Raw genomic sequence first — 22,148 nt, forward strand, 5'->3', positions numbered from 1 at the left:
AAGACAAATCTGCCCGATTCCAGCATTGCTGAAGCACCCCCAGATCATCACCGATCCTCCACCAAATTTCACAGTGGGTGCGAGACACTGTGGCTTGTAGGCCTCTCCAGGTCTCCGTCTAACCATTAGACGACCAGGTGTTGGGCAAAGCTGAAAATTGGACTCATCAGAGAAGATTACCTTACTCCAGTCCTCTACGGCCCAATCCTAATGGTCTTTTGCAAACCTCAGCCTGGCTCTTCTTTGCTTCTCATTGATGAAGGGCTTTTTTCTAGCTTTGCACGACTTCAGCCCTGCCCCTAGGCGCCTGTTTTGAACAGTCCTCGCCGTGCACTTCACCCCAGCTGCCGTTTGCCATTCTTTTTGTAGGTCACTTGATGTCATCCTATGGTTGTTGAGTGACATTCGAATGAGTTGGCAGTCATCCCGGTCAGTAGTCGTTTTCGCCCTCTGCCGGTCTGTAGCTTTGTTGTCCCCAATGTCTGCTGCTTGACCTTGTTCTTATGAACCGCCGTCTTTGAAATTTTAAGGATGGAAGCAACCTGACGCTCATTGTATCCCTTTGCCAGTAAAGCCAGAATTGAACCCTTCTTTTCCTAACTCAAAACTTTCCTTTTCAACTCTTTTGGAATGGTCAATAGTTATTTTTTGATTAATATTACTTTTGAGGTACTATTAGCACTGTTATTGCCATCCAGCTGGTCCTATTGCAAGAGGATAGTGATGACCACAGCAGTGGAATTTATACTTTTCCTCGTTAAATAAGATTTGGTTAATGTGATCACTTAATCAGTACCTAATTCAGTAGAATGAGGTGTGCCTGTGTTGGAATTCAACAGACACTGGAATGGAATGGCTGTCATACATGTAGAGATGCTGATTTAAGAAAAATGTGCAGTGGTCTCAATTCTTTCCAGAGCTGTATATCTTATTTATCACACGCGTAGGCCTACAGCATACAGAGCCTTTGAGTAGAAAATGTGTCAGACAGCGTGAGAGCTGCTGCAGCATCTTGTGGCGCTTTCAAGACAACTGGGAACTTGGAAAAATACGAGGTCAAATCATGACCTTCAGGTAGGAAAGTCAGAGCTCTAGAAAGGAGGCAGAGTTCCCGAGTTGGAATTCCGAGTTCGATGACCGTTCAAAACTACTTTTCCCAGTAGGAGCTTGTTTACCCCCCAGTTCCTAGTTGTCTTGAATGCACTGAAGTCAGAGTTCCCAGTTGTTTTGCACACGGCATCAAACGGCAAGGCAGGCTTCATCAGCGCATCACACACCACTTTGCAATGAGCTGGAGGCAATATGCATTTTGAAAACATATACTTGATTGTTTGAAACCTGAACGTTTTAATACATATTAAGAGGCATGTCTTACCTTGATTCAAAGTATCCCATTAGATCTCCTCTCTTCTAAATTTCTAAGGATATTTTCATCTCTGTCACATGAAACCGCTCGCATGTGCAGTGCCATTTTGGCAACGGTGTTTTCCTACTAATTGCATTATGGAACAAACATTTGCGTGTAGTCTACTGCCTTGTGTGCAGTGAAGTAATAATAGTTCATCAACATTTGAAGCTAAACGTTCTGATCTGTTGCATCAGACTCATTGCTTTAAAAAAAATACAAAATAATGTAGGCCTACTGGTTGTATGAATTAGGGATTGGAATAGGTTATTTCTTTTTTGACAAACTCATCCAATAGAATAGTTGGCCTAAGCCTTTCTACTATAGTAAATTGACATAGGCTAGTGATTTTGCTGTTCATTACTCGTCTTGTTGACTGAGGAAAAGTGAATATGGACAGTTATTCTAACATGTTCAAAGTGCACATCATAATTCGGTACGAATGACTGCACATCATTGCATTCTCGACTTGCATGTTCTGTTAATATGAATGACCATATTCTAAATGCGATTTCTGTCATTCTGAGCACTGTGGGTGGACGCCCTAATCAGGTTATGCACTCAATGCATATGGGTCCGGTACATTTCTAAAATGTCCGGCGCCACATTTTCCTAATGGAAACCCTGCTCTGATCTTATTCACCTCTTCCTAGGTACAGTGCATTCGTAAAGTATTCCGACCCCTTGACTTTTTCCACATTTTGTTACATTACAGCCTTATTCTAAAATGGATTAAATTGTTTTTTCCCCCCTCATCAATCTACACACAATACCCCATAATGACAAAGCAAAAACAGATTTTTACATCACATTTACATAAGTATTCAGACCCTTTACTCAGTACTTTGTTGAAGCACCTTTGGCAGCGATTACAGCCTCGACTCTTCTTGGTTATGACGCTACAAGCTTGGCACACCTGTATTTGGGGAGTTTCTTCCATTCTTCTCTGCAGATCCTCTCAAGCTCTGTCAGGTTGGATGGGGAGCGTCGCTGCACAGCTATTTTCAGGTCTCTCCAGAGATGTTCGATCGGGTTCAAGTCCGGCCTCTGGTTGGGTCACTCAAGGACATTGAGACTTGTCCCGAAGCCACTCCTGCGTTGTCTTGGCTGTGTGCTTAGGGTCGTTCTCCTGTTGGAAGGTGAACCCGCTCTGGAGCAGGTTGTCATCAAGGATCTCTCTGTACTTTGCTGCCACCACCATGCTTCACCGTAGGGATGGTGCCAGGTTTCCTCCAGACGTGACGCTTGGCATTCAGGCCAAAGAGTTCAATCTTGGTTTCATCAGACCAGAGAATCTTGTTTCTCATGGACAGAGTCCTTTAGGTGCCTTTTGGCAAACTCCAAGCGGCCTGTCATGTGACTTTTACTGAGGAGTGGCTTCCGTCTGCCACTCTACCATAAAGGCCTGATTGGTGGAGTGCTGCAGAGACGGTTGTCCTTCTGGAAGGTTCACCCATCTCCACAGAGGAACTCTGGAGCTCTGTCAGAGTGACCATCGGGTTCTTGATCACCTCCCTGACCAAGGCCCTTCTCCCCAGATTGCTCAGTTTGGCCGGGCGGCCAGCTCTTGGAAGAGTCTTGGTGGTTCTAAACTTCTACCATTTAAGAATGATGGAGGCCACTGTGTTCTTGGGGACCTTGAATGCTGCAGAAATGTTTTGGTACCCTTCCTCAGATCTGTGCTTTGACACAATCCTGTCTCGGTACGCTACGTACAATTCCTTCGACCTCATGGCTTGGTTTTTGCTCTGACATGCACTGTCAACTATGGGACCTTATATAGAAAGGTGTGTGCCTTTCCAAATCATGTCCAATAAATTGAATTTACCACAGGTGGACTCTAATCAAGTTGTAGAAACATCAAGGTGTAGAAGCACCTGAGCTCAATTTCGAGTCTCATAGCATAGGGTCTGAATACTTATGTAATAAGATAATTTTTTATTTTTCATACATATGCAAAAAAAAAACTTTCTTTTATCAATTTTAGAATAAGGCTGTAACGTAACAAAATGTGGAAAAAGTCAAGGGGTCTGAATACTTTCCAAATGCACTGTATGTCAAGCGGAACTCTCAAAGCATAGGAACAACAGTGTGTGTGTGTGTAGTCTTCAGCTCCAACAAGCAAGAATAGTCCAATTGTGAGCAAAAGACTCCTAGCTACCTACAAGTAGAAACCTCTCTCCCCATTTAAGTTAATCAAATTTCTCACGATACTGAAGTCTGTTTCAAATTCTCCAGGATTAGTGATTGAGTAAAAAAAATTAAAATAATCGATAAACACGAATGGCCGTACGTAAAAGCATTATAAATATAAGTAACGTTTGTCCATTAGTGGAGGTTTGGGAAACAGTAAAAGCTAATAAGTGGAGGAGAGAGGCCATTCCAGTCCATTAGAGTCCCAGTATTGTGAGAATGCCAGTCTCTCTGAGGTTATCTACTGGCAGGCCACGCTAACTCGAGACGCACAACTCAAAACCACGACAGAATCCGTCTGATGGATAAGACACACGGCCTTTCTGTATATCAACAGTAAATAATGAACACAAAATAGATGACCAAAATGTAATCCCCTTCTTTTAAAAAGAGTGCATTATTATTCATGATCCATTTTGAAGGTATTTATTGAGATGCGAGCACTATAGACAGAGAGGAGGGGCTGAGGTTACCTCACTCACATCTCCAATTGTAAACGGAGGAGAGCTGTCACTGAGGTCATGAAGAGGATACAGTCTGTGTGTGGACCATGTCTCTAGAGGCTGTACACAGCAGCTGATAAGGCTCATGCTTTCAGTGGAGGTCGGGTCGACACCGGACAGTGAAACGCTGGCTCATGAGGCCATGAGAATAGCAATAGGCCAGGATATCTTATGCTGGTTGTGAAGACTAAATGAGACTAAGTTGCTCCAGGGGTGCTGCTCTGCGGATGACCCTGTGCTGTTTCTAGCCTATTGGGGGGGTGTGCGTGTATGTGTGGTGTCAGGGGGGTTTGGAATTAAATAAGAACAGACAGCAAAAATACATTTCAATTTCGATGGATTAATTAAGTTGCATGGGGACCAAGGTCGTTATATCCAAAAACAATGGAGTAATTGACATGTACACTTTCTCATGGCTGTCTCAGCAGAGGTGACAGATCGGTCATCAATGATGCATTGTGACCAATGACGATGACCTTTGCTCGCTGAGCCACAAGCAGCAACTGCATAGTTTGTGTAAAACCCTCTAATATGAATAGAGATTCTCAAAAGACTGTTTGGAGAGGAGGTAAACTGTATTTGACTGTAAAAGCTGGTACTCACTTGATTGGAATGCGTGGGACTGCGGTGGGGGTGGAGGCTGCAGTGACTACCTGCAGAATCTGTTCCAGAGCAGAGAGTCCCCCTCCCACCTGGAACGCCACTTGATCTGCATTGTTCTGTAGAGAGAGAGAACAAGAACCACAGTCAGGGAACAGGGAGCTGGATGGACCAGGGTATCACGTTGCTCTCTCTGTGGACACAGCTTCTCTTTTTTCATCACCTCCCATTTCCAAAAGGGAGTCGGGAATGAAATCTGAAACAAAGTGATCCCCAAAGCATTCCTGTTAAATCTCAAAAGTGCACAACCCCAGCGTTCCACCCTCACTCCAGTCCAGCCAAGTCTCAATGGAGGACAGCTACTCTGCAGACCTCTACCCACACACAGCACCAGGGTGGTCTGTGCTCACAAACACAGGCTGAGGAGACTGTAGAAAAGTAGAGAACAGAGAAATCAAACAAAAACTACTAAGAAAATCATAAATCAAGATAAGAGTCTTGGATACATGCTGAATTTACTCTTTGTTTATTTATTCCAATATGAATCGAGCTATAACTCTGACAGAGGTAGTGCACACATCTGAGCCTTGCACACTGAATAAAAAAAAAAAAGGTGCAATATGCAGAGATCGCTCTGCCATTTCCTGGTTGCTAATATTCTAATAGTTTGCCTAAATTCAGTTTATGTAACAATGTATAGTGTAGAGAATCCTTGTCATCTAAACTGATGTGAAATATATTTTCTATAACCAAAAATATAGTATTTAACTGTTTGAAGCTGGTCTACAAAAAACGAAAGTGAAAGATGCAAAAACGAAACAAGCATTGGAAGCTTAGAAATAGAGCACATAGAACATATATACCGCTTCTTAGACTTGCTGTCAATACGAATGACAGATCTATAACTCACATTTCTATGTCAATTTGGTCAGGTCGCCCAAAACGTTACATATTGCAGTTTTAAAGGTATAGTAGAATGTGCCTTGTTTAGTCTAACACAATACAGTGTCAATACAGCAGTCCATAGATCTAATACCAAACAGCCCTAAATAAGAGGGCCCTGCCCTGCTGTAAGAGAGAAGAGAGTCAGAGCTCTTGGCATTGGGTCAGATGCTGCTGCAGCTACACAGTCCAATAAATCAACAGCTCCAAAGCCCAGAGCAAGCGGCTGCTATCAGACATGTTAGTGCCTGGGTTGACCGGGAGGATAGGGGCTCCAGGGGAGGAGTGGGTGCTGATGGAAGGCTTTCCTCACACGGAGGGAGCAGCCAGGAGCACAGTCACACCTCACCACACCACACATGGAGGTACACTGGGGGTCCCTCTTATGCTTAAATGAGGTCACTGTCTCCCAGGTAGTGTGACAGCCCTCAAATCCAGGCACTCCACCGTGTTTTAGTTCCACGGATGAGGGGGTTGCCAACAAGCCTGAACACATTGAGGAAGCGCTGTGCAAAATTATATATAAGCTCTTCATCTGTCACTCAGACGGACTGCCAAGGCACAAGTCCTCAGGATCCGGTGACAAAAAAACACTGAACTCTGCTAGGGTTAAGGGATTTGGAACCAACACACTGAAAAGCACACCAGAGGCCCTATGTATGATGTGCAATGAGGATTTTGCAAATCTCTACCGTGATCCAATCTGCCCATGTGTGGTTGTGTGCTGTTTATAAGAGACCAACCTCCTTTGTGTAGGTTACCACATCAATATGGTCTCTAGCACTGAGCTTGGTTTAACCCACTCTTAACTCACCCATCTAAAAACATCTGGGCTAAATGTGGAATGGCAGCTCTTTCATGGTGTCTTATCAAATGGTCTTTTAAAAGGGGTTAACTAGGACCTGCCCAGTCCTGGCTGTCTGACGTTAAAGCCAGACTGGGACGGCTTGGCTGCATCTGTTTCGGCCTGTTGACAGATCGATCTGCTGTGACAATGGAAAAAAAGAACGGATGGAGGATTAACCTCCAATCATTTTAGCTAATGTCTTCAGGTGATCTACATCTGCAATACCCATGGCATCCTTATCAGAGAGGACCAAGAGGAGACCCATCTGCTGGTGTGGAGATACACATTCATTCAATTCTTAAAAGCACACCATCAGATATTGGTATTTTTGGTGCAGGAACCAGCACAGTAATCAGTGAGTGGACCTCTGTGGTGTTCCTCACGTTTCAGTTGAATGCATTCAGTTGTGCAACTGACTAGGTAGGTATCCCCTTACCCTTCCTTCTATCGAGGCTGTAAGGCTTTACACTCAGCTGCCTCAGTACTGTGGATGGCAGTAGAGCAGAGCAGGAATAATAGGCCTTCCTGTTCCCGATCAATGAAGAATAACATTTAAATTGAAAGAACTAAAGAGAGCAAATTGCAATAACAGCTGAATTACACGCCATATTAAACAGAACCCTCTGGTACCGACTTCTTCAGGAACAATGAGTTACACAAAGAAACAATAGAGATGTCTTTCATTAAATAACCCCTTGAAACACACTGGGAACTGTATAACAACATTAAGGTGAGATCTCCATAGGACGTGTGCTGTAGTAACTATTGTATCTATTGTTGCCAAATGTTGATTATAGACAACAGGCTTCTGGTTCCAAAGCCATGGTCACAACATCTGGATTTGATACAACTTTTCAACAAGCCACATCAGGAAGAGGCAACAAAAAGCATGTTTGCATGGGATTAAAGTGACAGTACACACTGAAACAAGGTGACTGACTGCTAGTTGATAGAGAAAGAGGCTCGACTAACTAAAATGTTCCTTGTATTTAAATCACTTAACTTAAGAGGTTCAATTCAAAGCTGTGAGTAACCTACTGTAGAAACAGTAGACCGTAAACTGAAGCCTATTTGTGAAAGAATGCCTTCCACTGTGTCATTCAACTACGCGTTACTATAACCACATTGTGTAATTACAAACAAGCACATATCTGGATTAAGAGAAGATAAAAACACTACAACATTTGAAACACAGAAATATCCTGCACTGACAGAAAACGATACATCTAGCTTAGCACCAATCCTCCATTCCATGTTCCTATGGAGCCGTGTGTGATCTGTCTGTGTCCTGTCACTCCCTGCCTGCCAGACACTCTGGTGACAGTGTAATAGGATGAGGGGCTAATTTCATCTAAAGAGAAACCCCTAGCATGACTGAAGACTTGAGGAAAGGCGAGGGGGCAAGGGGGGAGGCCAGACAGGCAAGTCCAACCTGAATTATACAGCTGGGGGAATCTTATCAAATTATTACTCCTGCTGACCATTACTACCCCAGCTAATCAGAAGGCCAGGCAGCTGTTAATTCCTGTGGCACTGCTGAGAGAAAAAGGCAGGTAGGGAGGGCCAGCTGGACAGCTCTTTGTAGTCACCTCCCACGAGCCACTTGAATTAAATACATAAAGAAAGGAGGAGGGGACATGGAAGGGACAGAGAGGAGGGGAAAGCCCCGATCCTCTGGCCCCACCAACAGACGCTTGGGAACAACTGGCTGGGAGTTCATTAAGGGTGTGACACAGGACAGCCCCTATGTCAATCAGTCTTTGGCCTCAAACTGGTTGCCCCAAACAATATTACAGACTGAGTGAGCAGGGCAGACACTACCATACATGCATTTCATCTTGGACCACAACTAACATATACACTTACAAAAAAAGCCTGGGAGGAGTAAACAAAGTCTCCATTTTGTTGAATAGTCTAAACCAGCATCTGCATGTATGGGAGGAGTGATAAACCACAACAAGACTGTTGGAGTAAACATTTAGAGACTGAGTAAGAGTTTGTATATTAAAAGGGTGTAATGGCATGCTGTTTGGTATACTAAAGTAGGATGATTGGTTGAGAGACTGTAAATGGGAAACAGTACTGGGTGAGTTTATTTTATAAAATGGACAGAGATTCATTAGACTAGTGAGGCAGGGTTTCCGTTAGGAACATTTGGCACCGGACAATGTGACTGGCAAGATTTTAAATTTACCGGATATTTTCGAAATGTACCGGACATCCATATGCATTGGGTGCATAACGCATTAGGGCCTCCACCCACAGTGCTCAAAATCACATTTAGATTATTGTAATTAATCTTAACAGAATAGAAATTTGCCTGTAAAGTTGTAATAAAATGAAGTAGAACGATGTTCTTATACCAACAAGACAGGTTTTTTTTAAATGCTAAACATTGCCCGTGGCGTCTTCATTCCTGCTATAAATTATAAATGAATATAATAAATAAAAAATACTAAAAACATTTAGCCTAGAAGAACAAGTCGCCTACACAGTAATAAAACTTCAAAATATTATATTTGTATAATTTTATTTGCAAACGACCTGTCCTATAGGCCATTTGCAATAAATAACAAAACACAGCTGTTTTCAAATACAATCTAGGCCTCTCTAATTTAATTAGCTTAGGCATTAACATTTTAATTAGGCCTAATAAATAACAAAACATGGCTGTCTAGGTTAGGAAAAGGGTTAGGTTAGGTAAATTTGTTAATTTGACAAAAGCTGGATCCCTTCTAGCCATGACCGGTCCAGCCCACTCCACTCCGATTCAGCACCACAGCAGTGGAAAGAGGACAATCTAGGACCCTCAAACACAACTCTGGACCTCGATGCCAGTTCCACTGTTCCCCTCTAATCAGGGACTGATTTAGACCTGGGACACCAGGTAGGTACAATTCATGATCAGGTAGAACAGAAAACCAGCAGGCTCCGGACCCCTGCTCTAGGCGGCCACAAAATGAAGAAATTATAAAACTGATATTGGACAATCAAATTGATATGTAAATTAATTAAATTAGTTAAGGCTGGTTCATTGAGAGAAAGCTTATTTTACAATGCTGTAAAACCCTGCACCATGCATTTATTAAAGCACTTGTTTCTAAAGCTCAAATTATATCTCACTCTTTTTACAGTTCTACTGGATGACGTTAATATTATGTTTATTGTAATTTGAACTATCGTGGGGTCATGACTCGTGCCATGTGTGATATACACATGGCTGCCTAGTGATTGCAACATTGTAACTCTCCGATGTGAATAGTTGACAATGATGTTTAGTTTCCAAGTGCTACAGAATAGGCTCAACTGAAATGCACCAATTGCGCATGATACATCATTACTCTACCAATCCATTCCAAATCTTTATACTATTACATGACACGGGCGGCATATGTTGCTCTTGCCTAGGGCGGCAGCAGAACTGCTAGAACCAGGCCTCAAACACAATCATTTTCCTCTAATTTACTTGCATTTGCGGTGGACCTTGGAATGCTCAAAGTGAGCCGCTGCTGTTGGGAAGTCAAAACTGTCCAACTCCTTAGAGCAGCTTGCGACGGCGCATTAGCCTCGTTACTTTGTCCTCAAAAAGGGCGCAATCGTGAGGCCATCTTTAAACTGTTTTGGAGATGAAAATCCCCTCTCAGTGGGCATACTGGAAACGGGGATAATCAACACAATCGTCGCCAATTTTTCCCAGTTGGAGTACACTTAGCTGAAGTGCCTTGTGTGGAGTAATAATAGAAACACACCTGACACTAAAATGTCCAGCAGCTTGAGGATTTATCAGCCTATTAAGTATATTTGCCTTTGAAGTTGGAGCACATTGACTGGTATTTCCATCAATTAATAAAAGCATTATTTTGCAATGGATTTTTTTTCTTCTCCCAGACAATTTGTCCGGCAATTTTTATTTATCGGCTTTTAATTTGTATTTTTGTTGGGCCAAAATACATAATTTACCGGCTAATGGAAACCCTGTAGTGAGGCGCAAAATCAGACACCACAGAAACCAGACAGCCTATGGAGAAACTGCAACACAGAGGGATTTCAATGTTTGACCCCAGATAAAGTTACAAAAAGTAAGCCATCCTGGAAACATAAACTAAAATATTAAAGGCCATATTCAGTCTTCCAGCAAACCTGTCCTGGTTAGGTAAGAAACATGTAGGTACTTGGGAGAAACAAAGACCGTCAAATTAAATGATTTCCCTGACTTTATGACTTACTTTGGCAGCAACAACACAAAAGCTTGTCTGTTTGATAAATAATGTATTATAACTCCTTCTGAACTCATAATAAGAGGGTTATTTTCATACAATAGGGCCTATTCAAGAGCAGGTAATATGAATGGGTAATATTTTGGCCAACTTTAGTCTACTCTACCTATTAATTTATTGTAGTAAAATCTGTAGTTAACCCATCTGAAATTCTTTAGTTATTATGGTAAGGTTTGGCGACATAGCAAATCACATAGCCTCGTTCAATAGCTGTCAAGACTGGATTAAATAACCATAACACTTATAATTCAAATGTTAACACTTCTTGTATAGGGGTAAGACAACAATAGCATTGAAGGTCATTGGAGTAGAATCCTTATCCTTAGCCAAAAAAATAAACAAAAATGGTACTAATCTTCACAAAATATGCAATTTCTTTACAAAAGTATGAGTGTATAATTAACCTGGATGGGAAATTACAATTAACCTAATCAATTTGAATGCTTAATGTGAGCACTTATAGCCACGGACCAGACTATCGAGGAATAATAAGCTTCCTGACACACTTCCTGTCAGTTTGGTCCTCCTAGTCTCCACTGACAAGCTCATTAAAACAAACATTTGGGGAAAGTGGATCTATGACACACTAACACTCCCAATCTAAGCCAGGTGGAACAAAGAAAACCCTCCAAGGGGATGAGGGATTTAGAGAAAAGTATGATTTTCAGCTACAAGACCAGTATACTAGGCTTAGGTGAGTATTGCATTTAGTGTGCAGGAATACAAAATATAACCTTGGTATTTCACAAAGTTCAGACACCACTAATCAAGGCTACATCCATCATCTTCAGGCAGGCTACTTGAGGCCCTATGTTCTTGTTACTCCGTTGCCCTATTCCCCCACATCCCAGGTAGAACAAGCCAAAGGTTGGCCATGAAGAGGAGCCCAACCAGCCCATGACAGCTGGCAAATGAAAATGTAAATAGTCTCCACACTCCAGCTCTTAGAGCGCAGTGTTTCTGACAGTGCCTCAAGTGTCATAAACGCTCTCCATCTAAGGCCAGCCTTTATTTGAAGTAGTGACAAACAAATTTGGGCCAGCATGTAAATACGTGAGTTCACTACCAAGGTATGAGAGCAGAAACTTAAGAAATGATCCTGGAAAAAAATTATTAGAGGGAGAAAGCTCTCCACTCCATCCCCCTAAAAAAATTGAGTTTGACAAAAAAATAACCCATTAGTGGTCACAGAGGGAGAGGCATGCTGGGGTCAGAGACTGGGGGGGGTTCCCTGACTGAGGCAGCCGTGGAGGGTGAGTGTCGGGTGTTGTTCAAGGAATTAGCAGAGAAAGTGGAGACTGAATCAGATATCGCAGAGAAAAACAAATATCTAGGTGAGTCAATAACACGAGAGATGCTTGTTAGGTCAAATAATCTAAATGATCCTGACTTAAAGTGACTCAGGGGGCAGACACCCATGCTGACGGAGACTATATTTATTTGCCTTTGTCCAGGGATTAGAGGAGGAAGTGCTCCCCAAGCTGGTTCACAGGCCGGCCCACCATGGCCCACCCCACAGCCCATGCCTCACTCTGCTCTGGGCTACGGGGGAAGAATGTGTTTAACAGACACTGAATTAAGTCTCTTCCACCCCTCTACACCCACAAAACTATAATGAGTTCACAATAAGGCTTTCCTCAATTGTTTTAATGAAATATAAATATGTAAAGAGCTTTAACCAAACAGAGTTGTCTGTCCTAGCGATCCCAGTGTTGAATGGAGGAGGACTCCGGGCCCAGTGACCCCTGACCTCCAACAGGGAGAGTATGGAGCTAATGGGAGGAGTCCCCCTGTTAGTGACAGCTTGAGCACCATCGCACTGGACTCCTCCTCTCCCATTACTCTGTGCTGCTGTGCTGTGCCACCCACCCCTGCCACCTCTCTCTCTGGGGAAATTCAGTAATAGCCTCTCCACCCCTCCCCCTGTCAATGACCAGACACCATCATTTCTCCATCCTCCCGCCCACCAACATGCACAGTATGCTTTATCAGGTCTTGAACTGCAACTTCGTAGAAAAATGACAGCTTGTCACTGTATATTCTCCTCTTCATAAACACAGTGACAGATCCTCTTCATAAACCCAGTGCAACCCCATAAAATGCCATCCAACAAAGTCTCATCTACAATGGATCTCTTTCGCTTAAATTCATTAAATTGATTTAAGTCAACTGTTGTTATCAATGCCTGCCATTCAGTATATAGCTTTCTAAAAAAGCAGCAGCTATGAATGAAATACCTGATATTCCATTGTTACTTGAGATCCTTTGGATTACATTTTCTAGGAAAACCTTATGTTATTGTATAAACCCAAAACATACTTCTGAAGCATGCAAATGTTTGCCTGTCTAGTGATGGGTAGCTCCTCTATTAGTAACATGTGGCCAATGAAAACACATAGCTAATCTGGCCTGCATTACAAATAACCTGGGGCAAGGAGTTGGGGAGTAAGTGATACTCTACACTGGGACTGTGAGACAGACAGAGCTGCAGCCAGTTCAGAGAACTGCCCCCCTCACTGCACACACAACCCACACTAACTCTAAGCACTGACAGAACAACACCCAAGCAGCACTATATGACATGGAGGAGAGGGGTTAGTGATTTACCTGTTTCTCCAGGATGCGGGTGATCTCTCCCAGGGTTCTGTCCAGGCCTGACACCCTGGTGTTGGCCCACTGCCCGCTGTCCTGGCCCTGGAGTTGCTTCACCAAGTCCTTCACCAGACGCTGGAGCCTAGGGAGAAGGGAGAGGGGGAGAGGTTTAGTCCAGTCATCCATCCATCTATAATTACTGTATCATCACTATTCACTACAGTTAAGCAGAAGGTATAAATGTTTAGTAGGGAACTTACTTGGCCTTGTATGGGGAGTCGGGGACTTGTGTCTTTGGCTCCATTGACGTCTCGTACTCCTTTGCCCTATACAGGGAACAGAAGAAACAGTATTTGAATAACAGGAAAATAATACTCCAGCTGTCAGTAAAAAGGCAGGGGAGGATGAAAAGTCTGAAGGAACAGAAAAAGGTCAAGTTAAGACTGAGTGTTTATTTTGCCTGTCAACCAGTAACTCAAAATAAATCATGCATTAATTCTACAGGGGCATAGCGCCTCACTGCTTGAAAAAAAATCATAATGACATTCCACCCTCATCACTTTACATTGGCATATCACATGTTCTGTTCAACTGCATTGTTAAATAAATAGTAAATGGTATGCTCCAACTCAGGTAGCAAAGACATCAGTGTTTTGAATCTGTGACCTCCACAGATTCACAGGGTCATCAGGACTGTTTTCTCTGTGGCATTAGACTAGCAGACATGGTAAAGAAGACAGGCTCTACTAGTAGCACACAGAACATCGGTCAGTCAGACAGACAGCATCTCAGAGCAGATAAGAGCTATTATTGATCCCAGGCAGACAGACCGGTCTTAAGGTCAGACACAAAGCAGCTGATAAACTAACAAGTCCTGGAAGAGGACAGGTGGAGCCTCCCTAGAGGACCAGACCTGTCCTGACAGAACAAGGCTAAAGTCATTAGCATCAGCTAGATATAGGAGATTATAAACAATGTCAATGTCAATCCAGCTCAGAATTAAACCCTGAAATAAAAGGTTGTGTAATTCCAGTGAAGACAAAAGCTTTAGGTAAACTGACTCGGGTTTTTTATCAATGTTTAGTATTTCTAAGGTTAAATCAGCAAACATTTGTCACTCAGAAAAATATCTATGAGCAACAGTCAGAAATGTCTGCTCTCAAGGGCACCCTTCCCATATAAAGACATGAGTTTAAACTCGATACCATCATTGAAATGATCAATTCACGTGCTTAACTTTTTACAGTCTTTGCACAAAGTTATCAAATGTCTTCTTCAGCAGTTGCAGCAGTTCCAAAAAGATGAATATGCCCTTATTTCCCATCTTAAAGTGTATTATAAATCACTGCACATTGGCAGTACATGAACTGCATGTGAAATTGATAATGGATGAAAAAGCATAATTTTAGAGGGGCAAACTTTTGGCCTGGTGTAAATAAAAATGGTTTAACATACAGTGCTCTGAGAAAAAGCTTGTTTTGTAAATGTAATATTATACAGTATTGTAGAGGGATTTGGAGGGCTTAATAGAAGGTCATTCGATCAGAAACACAGGGCTCCAGAGCAGTTTTACTTGGCCCCCCAAATTAATAATGACTATAATAATATTTTCTAATAATAACAAAAAAAAAATCTTGGACCCGCGATGCAAAAAGTCCCAAATACAATGTCCCCACCTAAATAATGCAAACGTTACATTTTAACTTCATTCATGAGGAGAGAGAATGCAAGAGACAGTAAACCTATAAAGCAGGCAGCGGACCATTTTGTGGGGCTGAAACCGCAGCGCAATCAATAGGAGGTGAAGAACAGCGCCTGTTGCTGAAAAGAGAACTAACTTGTTATGCAAGTGGCGCACAGCAACAGATGCAGGAAAAACTACACCAGTCGAGTAACTAATTTCAACAATAATCTTCATTTTTATTTGACTTTACAAACAAGAAGAGGGCTTAATTGGAGTCTATTTCTTCTGAACCTAGGCCTACATAAAATAACAACAACTGGCTGAGGCTTAACAGCATTTTTCACAATAACTTTTAGAAGTGGGATGTTTTAATTAGGACTACTTACAATGGCAGCTAGCCCAAAATGTAGCATCCTACATAAAAAACATTAATTTAAAGAATAAAGGTGATGTCTGTATCGTGAGTCTCGGGATAGCCTGCTCCTGTAATGACAGAACAAACAGAAATCTTCCATCACCTCTGTGACAATGCTGTGGCCTGGTCCCTCTGCCTGTCGTTTCTTCAGTGTGCTAAAGCACAGTAGCCTTCCAGATGACAAGTCCAAATCGACCAACTCAAGCTTCCTAGTAAAGGCCTCAAGTTTTTCCACCATGTCCACGAATGTTTCCCTCTTCCTTGTAACTGCAGATGTAACCTGTTTAAGTGAATACGAAGGTGGTCAGCTGCTGCCCTCATTTTGCTTTTTCTGAGAGCATCTACAAGCTGGTCATGCAGCTCACAGAACCGCTCCAGCGCTTTCCCTTGACTCAGCCAGCGCACGTCGTCGTGAAGCAGCAGATCATCGTGGGTGGCCTTCTCTGATTCTGTCACAAGCTTGCGGAAAAGATGGTGTTTTGTGCTTGATATCCCCCTGACAAAGTTGATTTTGCTCATTACTTTATCCATCACACCTTTTAGCTCACCGTTTAGTCTGGCACACAGCACACTCAGATGGATGAGACAATGCAAGCCATTCATTTGGGGGGCGTTTTCCTTCAACCTGCTGACTAGGCCCCTGTGTCTGCACAGCATAGCAGGAGCCCTGTTGACTTTTTCGAATGACAGGCCATGCTGCGGAAAAATTCTTCCAGCTTTGTGAATATGATGTCCCCGGTGGTGTCCTTCGAGGGAATCAGTGCCAGCAGCTATTCTTTAAATACATTTCCATCAAAATAACAGACATATACACACACACACACACACACACACCTGTGCTACATCAGTGTTGTCAGTACTAATCAATAGCCAGTGAAAAATGCTCAGCCTGATTGAGCCCCTCCAGAACGATCCTATGCACATCATCCGCCAGTGCATGGATGCAACGGCCGGCTGTTGACGCAGACAGGGGCACCTGTTTGACAGTTCCTCCAAAATGGTCAACATGCACTTTTAAAATACCTGAGCGTCTGTGAAGGGCATGTTGTGTTTGGTTAGAACCCAGGACGCTTTTAGGGAGGCACTTGTGACCTTCTATTGTTCGGGCAGGTCACAAAGGAGGATTCTTCTGCCGTGTGTGTAGCTACCAGTTAACACTTCAATTTCTCTCTGTCTGGGGCAGGAAGGCCACTTTGAAAGTGCCATGCTTAGATTTATAATGACGTCTGAGATTGAATTATTTGCAAACAGCGACATTTTCGTTGCAAATAAGACACACTGGCTTGGCATTGGAGAAAGATTGTAAGATTAATGCATAGCTCTCTGTCCATTCTTCCCTGAAACTTAGATTTTCATTATCCACCTTTCTTTTGATAGGAGTGGATGATGTTTATAGTGGATAGTTAGTAGGTGATGTGTATAGTAGATAGGTAGTGGATTATGTGGTTTTACTTTGAGAGCAACATTCTCTTGCTAGCAAGCTCATTGTTCTGAACTAATGTTGACATAAAAAAAAAAAACAGCCTACAGTAGGCTACGTAGACCTGTTTTCCCCACTAATCACAGCACAGAGAAATATACAAAAATAATAATTTAATAGAGACATTGGTGATTTTATTAGTGTAATCAGATCAAAATTATTATGTTATTGTCATTTAATGTATGTACTTATCAGATGTGTTAAAAATGTTGTTCAATTTGTAGTGTAGGCCTATTAATTGTGCTAATATTATATGTTAATTATGTTCTGGACCACCAACTATTAGCGCCAAAAAATGTGGCCCCCCATGTGAAACCAAGTTGACGAACCCTGCTATAGGTGAACGTGTACGGAAATTCCCACACACAAAGACTACTGGATTAACCGAGGATGTACGCATTTTGACAATACTGAGAGAAACTTAATATGAAATGCTATTAGTAAGGTATTTTCCGAATGTATGAAAACAGAAAGATTGTTTACCGTGAGAACAGATCATAAATTGCATTACCAGAGGCATTACCCTGAGATATTCAGAGCCTGGTATGAAGGCAAGGTCAGGGTCCTTAAATGCAGTATGCACTCTGAGTAAAACAACCAGCTAAACGGCTAGCGGGGTGACAGAGGTCCATCATTCTATCACATTATTTAACATGTCCTCCAAGATGACTGAATATAAAAATGCTGCTGCCTCCCTTTCACCAGAACTTGAACTATACCTGGCCCGTTTGTCATTCCTGATAATACAATATTCATCTCTGACAGGTTTACACCCGCCCAGGTTAAACGGGGAGCAATTGCTGAGCCATTAATCATGCTCCGCAGCAGGCCCGGCTAAATGGGCTGCGGCTAGAAATATTAGTAATCAGCAATAAGAGAAAAGGCACAAATCTATAATGCAGAACTAATAATCAATTCATCACAGTCTGCTCTTTTATTCATCTGGACTGGGCTGGCCCTGACTGACTAAAGAGAGCTAACGCTGTAAAAATGTATACCTTTGGAGGCAAAAATTAACCAATTTAGTTTTATATTGTTACATGTATACTGTTTGATGCTGTGTTACTGTATATACTGTGCATTATAGCAAAACAGCTAAACAGTTGGAGTGGACTTCTACACTGTGCACCCAAATGGACAGGTTGTTTGAACAAGTAGTAAGTTGGCTTGATGAGCCTGAAACCTCTAGTGGTTTCCCTGGGGCCTCATCTCACAGGAACATGGTGTGTATGTGTAGATGGACCCTGTCAGCTCCTCCACTGGGTGAAAGGAGTATTGCTGTGATGACCTATCCAGGTTCCACACAGGGGTGTCTTTGTGTGCCCACCTCCTTGAGCTCCACTAACACACTACTGACTCTGTTCCCAGCCAAGGGAAACACATACAGTGGGCTATAGCCAAATGGCTTGTACTACAGGAGCAGGTACACACTTCCAAATCCATGTTTCAAAGTTCAGAACGCATCCCGACACAAAATGACATGCTACTTACATGCCTTTTCAAGAGTATATTTTCATCAGAAAAGCAGCCCTATATTACAGGAAAAAACAAACAGCCAAACCGCCAAAATGTGTGATAAACTGTGTTCAGTAGTTTATGATGGGGGGGATAAAAGCCCACCTCAGAGTCCAATGAAAACATCTCTTGCATTTTACAGACACTCTGCCATTCTCCAATAAAACGGCTCATTTTCACTCAGCGGTGGAGCAGCTCACCTTTATGCTAGCTGGGGCTTTGTGTTATTTACTACCTCTAAAAGCCTTGTGCCTCTGAGTGCTAGTCTCAGCAGGGCTGGGGCTGAGAGAGAGGGCTGGGGCTGAGAGAGGGGGCTGGGGCTGAGAGAGAGGGCTGGGGCTGAGAGAGAGGGCTGGGGCTGAGAGAGAGGGCTGGGGCTGAGAGAGAGGACTGGGGCTGAGAGAGAGGACTGGGGCTGAGAGAGAGGACTGGGGCTGAGAGAGAGGACTGGGGCTGAGAGAGAGGGCTGGGGCTGAGAGAGAGGGCTGGGGCTGAGAGAGAGGGCTGGGGCTGAGAGAGAGGGCTGGGGCTGAGAGAGAGGGCTGGGGCTGAGAGAGAGGGCTGGGGCTGAGAGAGAGGACTGGGGCTGAGAGAGAGGACTGGGGCTGAGAGAGAGGACTGGGGCTGAGAGAGAGGACTGGGGGCTGAGAGAGAGGACTGGGGCTGAGAGAGAGGACTGGGGCTGAGAGAGAGGGCTGGGGCTGAGAGAGAGGGCTGGGGCTGAGAGAGAGGACTGGGGCTGAGAGAGAGGACTGGGGCTGAGAGAGAGGGCTGGGGCTGAGAGAGGGGGCTGGGGCTGAGAGAGGGGGCTGGGGCTGAGAGAGAGGGCTGGGGCTGAGAGAGAGGACTGGGGCTGAGAGAGAGGACTGGGGCTGAGAGAGGGGGCTGGGGCTGAGAGAGGGGGCTGGGGCTGAGAGAGGGGGCTGGGGCTGAGAGAGAGGGCTGGGGCTGAGAGAGAGGACTGGGGCTGAGAGAGAGGGCTGGGGCTGAGAGAGGGGGCTGGAGCTGAGAGAGAGGACTGGGGCTGAGAGAGAGGACTGGGGCTGAGAGAGAGGGCTGGGGCTGAGAGAGGGGGCTGGGGCTGAGAGAGGGGGCTGGGGCTGAGAGAGAGGGCTGGGGCTGAGAGAGGGGGCTGGGGCTGAGAGAGGGGGCTGGGGCTGAGAGAGAGGGCTGGGGCTGAGAGAGAGGGCTGGAGCTGGGGATAGGGCTGGAGCTGGGGCTGGGAGGGGTGAACAGAGGCAGATCATGTTGTCACTTTCTCAGCAGCAAGCTCCTCCATAAGGGAACAGAAACACTCAAGACAAACTTCACTGAAAGCAAAGTACTACAGAATAAAGGACTAAATATTTAATATGGTGGATACTTCTGCCCCCTCTACCAGCCCCCTTTAAATAAAACATAAGGCGAACATGTATTGAGCAGCTGAGTTCAGTTAAAATGTTAGCGAGCGCTGCTAAAAATAGGCTGCATAACAAAGTAGAGCCATCACAAGGTGAGTGAGTGTCCTGATAATAAAAGTGACTACAATACAAGACCATTTGCTCGTAAGAGTTAACGATGCGCCTCAGACACACATGTCATTTCAGGTGCTGCACCCCCCCAGGCCCCCACACTCCAACCTGCCCCAATAACAAATAGCTCATCCCACAACTTTCTCTCTACTCTGCCATGTCCCTATCCTGCCCCCCAACCCCTTCCTCCCTCCCTTGTTGTGACAGGCTACTAAATTGATTGAGCCCATGCCTGGGATCTGACACGGAGGTGCGTTGCCTCCTATTTGTTGATTAGTATTGATTTTCTTTGATACTTCATTTAAAAATCAATAGCCTGGAGAAAGAAAAATAGGCATGGTTTACACATACTTTAACACACTATTGTACACTGGAGGAGGCTTGAGTTTTGGCAGAACCCTGGCAGCAATTAGGGGGAAAGCTCTTAACAGGTGAAAGCCAGGGCCTCAGATCGATTCCCAGTTTTCTTCCCCAATCACAGAAAGTGGCCATAAATTAAGCTCATCAGTGTTATTCTGTGGACAGCTGTGATGCACATAACTTCTGCTTTCCATCTCCTTGTCACTCAAAGCACCCCACCGAAGGCAGCGTTGTCCTCTGTGCCTGAGAGGGTGTCACAGAGAGGGAGGGAGAGAGAAGAGGGACAGATGGATGCATCACCTGGAGTTCATGCGTCCGCGGAGCTTCTTTGCCTTCTTGCGTGCCTTCTGCCTCTCCTCTCCGTCCTTCACATTCTCCGAGGAGACAGTGCTCTCCATCACAATGTCAACTATGTACTTCTTTAAGGAAAGATGCTCCTGAAACACATGAAAACATTTCATTACAACTAATCTCATTATTAAAAATGTGTCCAACAGAGTAAGCAAATGTGATGCTGATATGAAATTGAAATGGACACAAGGAGTGAGGAAAGAAGAGGGTTAAATGAAAAAGGCGGGCAATTATCTAGGGTATCATATTTCCTTGGTAGACATAACCTCTAGCACTGAGAAGCCCGTGAGTCCACCTGCTGCCTGCACCCATGGTAATGCTGAATTAGGTAGAGGTTTTGCTTCCAGTCTAGTGTGCACCACACCAGGCCTGTCCGATCAGATCAAGCTGATATCTCCACCAGGAGACAGAGGGATGTAATCCAATTTAAAGAACATGATGTATATGTGCAAGAAACCAATTACACAATTATGCTGTCATCCAGAATCTTAGAGGATGGAATGGTCTACTATATAACAGTATCCATTCAGCAGCCTAGCCTGCTTGAGGCATTCCATTTCTTTTTGTCAAGTGTTGGCAGTGCACCTGCTGCTTGAATAGGGGTTTCAGAAGAAACCCTTGAAAGACCAGTGTCATCGTAAGCACACTAAAGCTAGAGAAGACCTACAGTTAACCATGTGCTGAGGCGATCAATAACGCATGAGTAATAGCGATCACAAACAGGATCAGGAATCAATTCTTACGCCTTTATTGTTTTTGACTTATTGATTTGTGATCAACCTGATCAATCAGAGGGACCCTTACGAAAAAAGATTGCAGTCAGAGTGCAGTATAACCGCAGTATTCTGCAAATATTTTTTTTAATGCAGTAATTTTGCTATGTAACCGCAGTTACAGTTACATATAAATAGTACACTGTAGTTATTCTGCAGTGTACACTGCAGTGCTTCATTCTATAGCTAGAGGACTCCTGATATATCCAGGAGTGATAAGTATAATTTTGTCTTAATCTGTTGTCTAGTTCTGTCTTTTTGCTAGCTAGGGCCATCTACTTTAAGTCAGTCTTCCCAGTAGCCTACTTGGTGTGTGAACTGCTGACTGCTCATAACTTGCAGCTGATTGTTGACACATCAACCAAGATTAAGGGGCAGGGCAATTTGTGACTGTTGTTGTTGTTTTCTTAATCAGAGGCTATATTTGAGGTGGAGTGGTTTCTCCTCTCCTAGGCAATCAGCAATTAGTACCGGGAGGTGTGCTCTTCACCTCTGCAAGGCAATTGGCAATTAGTGTTAGTATTTCAGTCTCCCGTTTTCTCAGCGGAAGCTATAAGTGGCGGTCTCGTTCTAAAAACTAAGACCGTCGCCGAAACAAAGACTTCTGCAGAGTTGTTCTGCGGAGTTGTTCGAGGAAGGAAAGAGAGAAAGTTGTATATTTTGTTTGATATGTAATGTTAGTGCCTTAATGTGTTTGGAC

The 22,148-nt window shown here is 43.7% G+C and overlaps 1 protein-coding gene across 4 annotated transcripts in view; it reads right to left on the bottom strand.

Annotated features, from left to right (window-relative positions):
• LOC121531912 (S phase cyclin A-associated protein in the endoplasmic reticulum) overlaps positions 1-22,148 on the bottom strand; it is a 107,094-nt gene that overhangs the window by 36,635 nt on the left and 48,311 nt on the right. For all 4 annotated transcript variants that reach the window (XM_041837466.2, XM_041837464.2, XM_041837463.2 and 1 more), the window contains 4 exons: positions 20,625-20,761; positions 13,620-13,685; positions 13,375-13,501; positions 4,705-4,820 (listed from right to left, as the gene is read on the bottom strand). In XM_041837466.2, the coding sequence (XP_041693400.1) occupies positions 4,705-4,820; positions 13,375-13,501; positions 13,620-13,685; positions 20,625-20,761 (446 nt within the window). The remainder of the gene's footprint in view (positions 1-4,704; positions 4,821-13,374; positions 13,502-13,619; positions 13,686-20,624; positions 20,762-22,148) is intronic.

Source organism: Coregonus clupeaformis, chromosome 19, assembly GCF_020615455.1.
Source record: "Coregonus clupeaformis isolate EN_2021a chromosome 19, ASM2061545v1, whole genome shotgun sequence".
Lineage (NCBI taxonomy): Eukaryota > Metazoa > Chordata > Actinopteri > Salmoniformes > Salmonidae > Coregonus > Coregonus clupeaformis.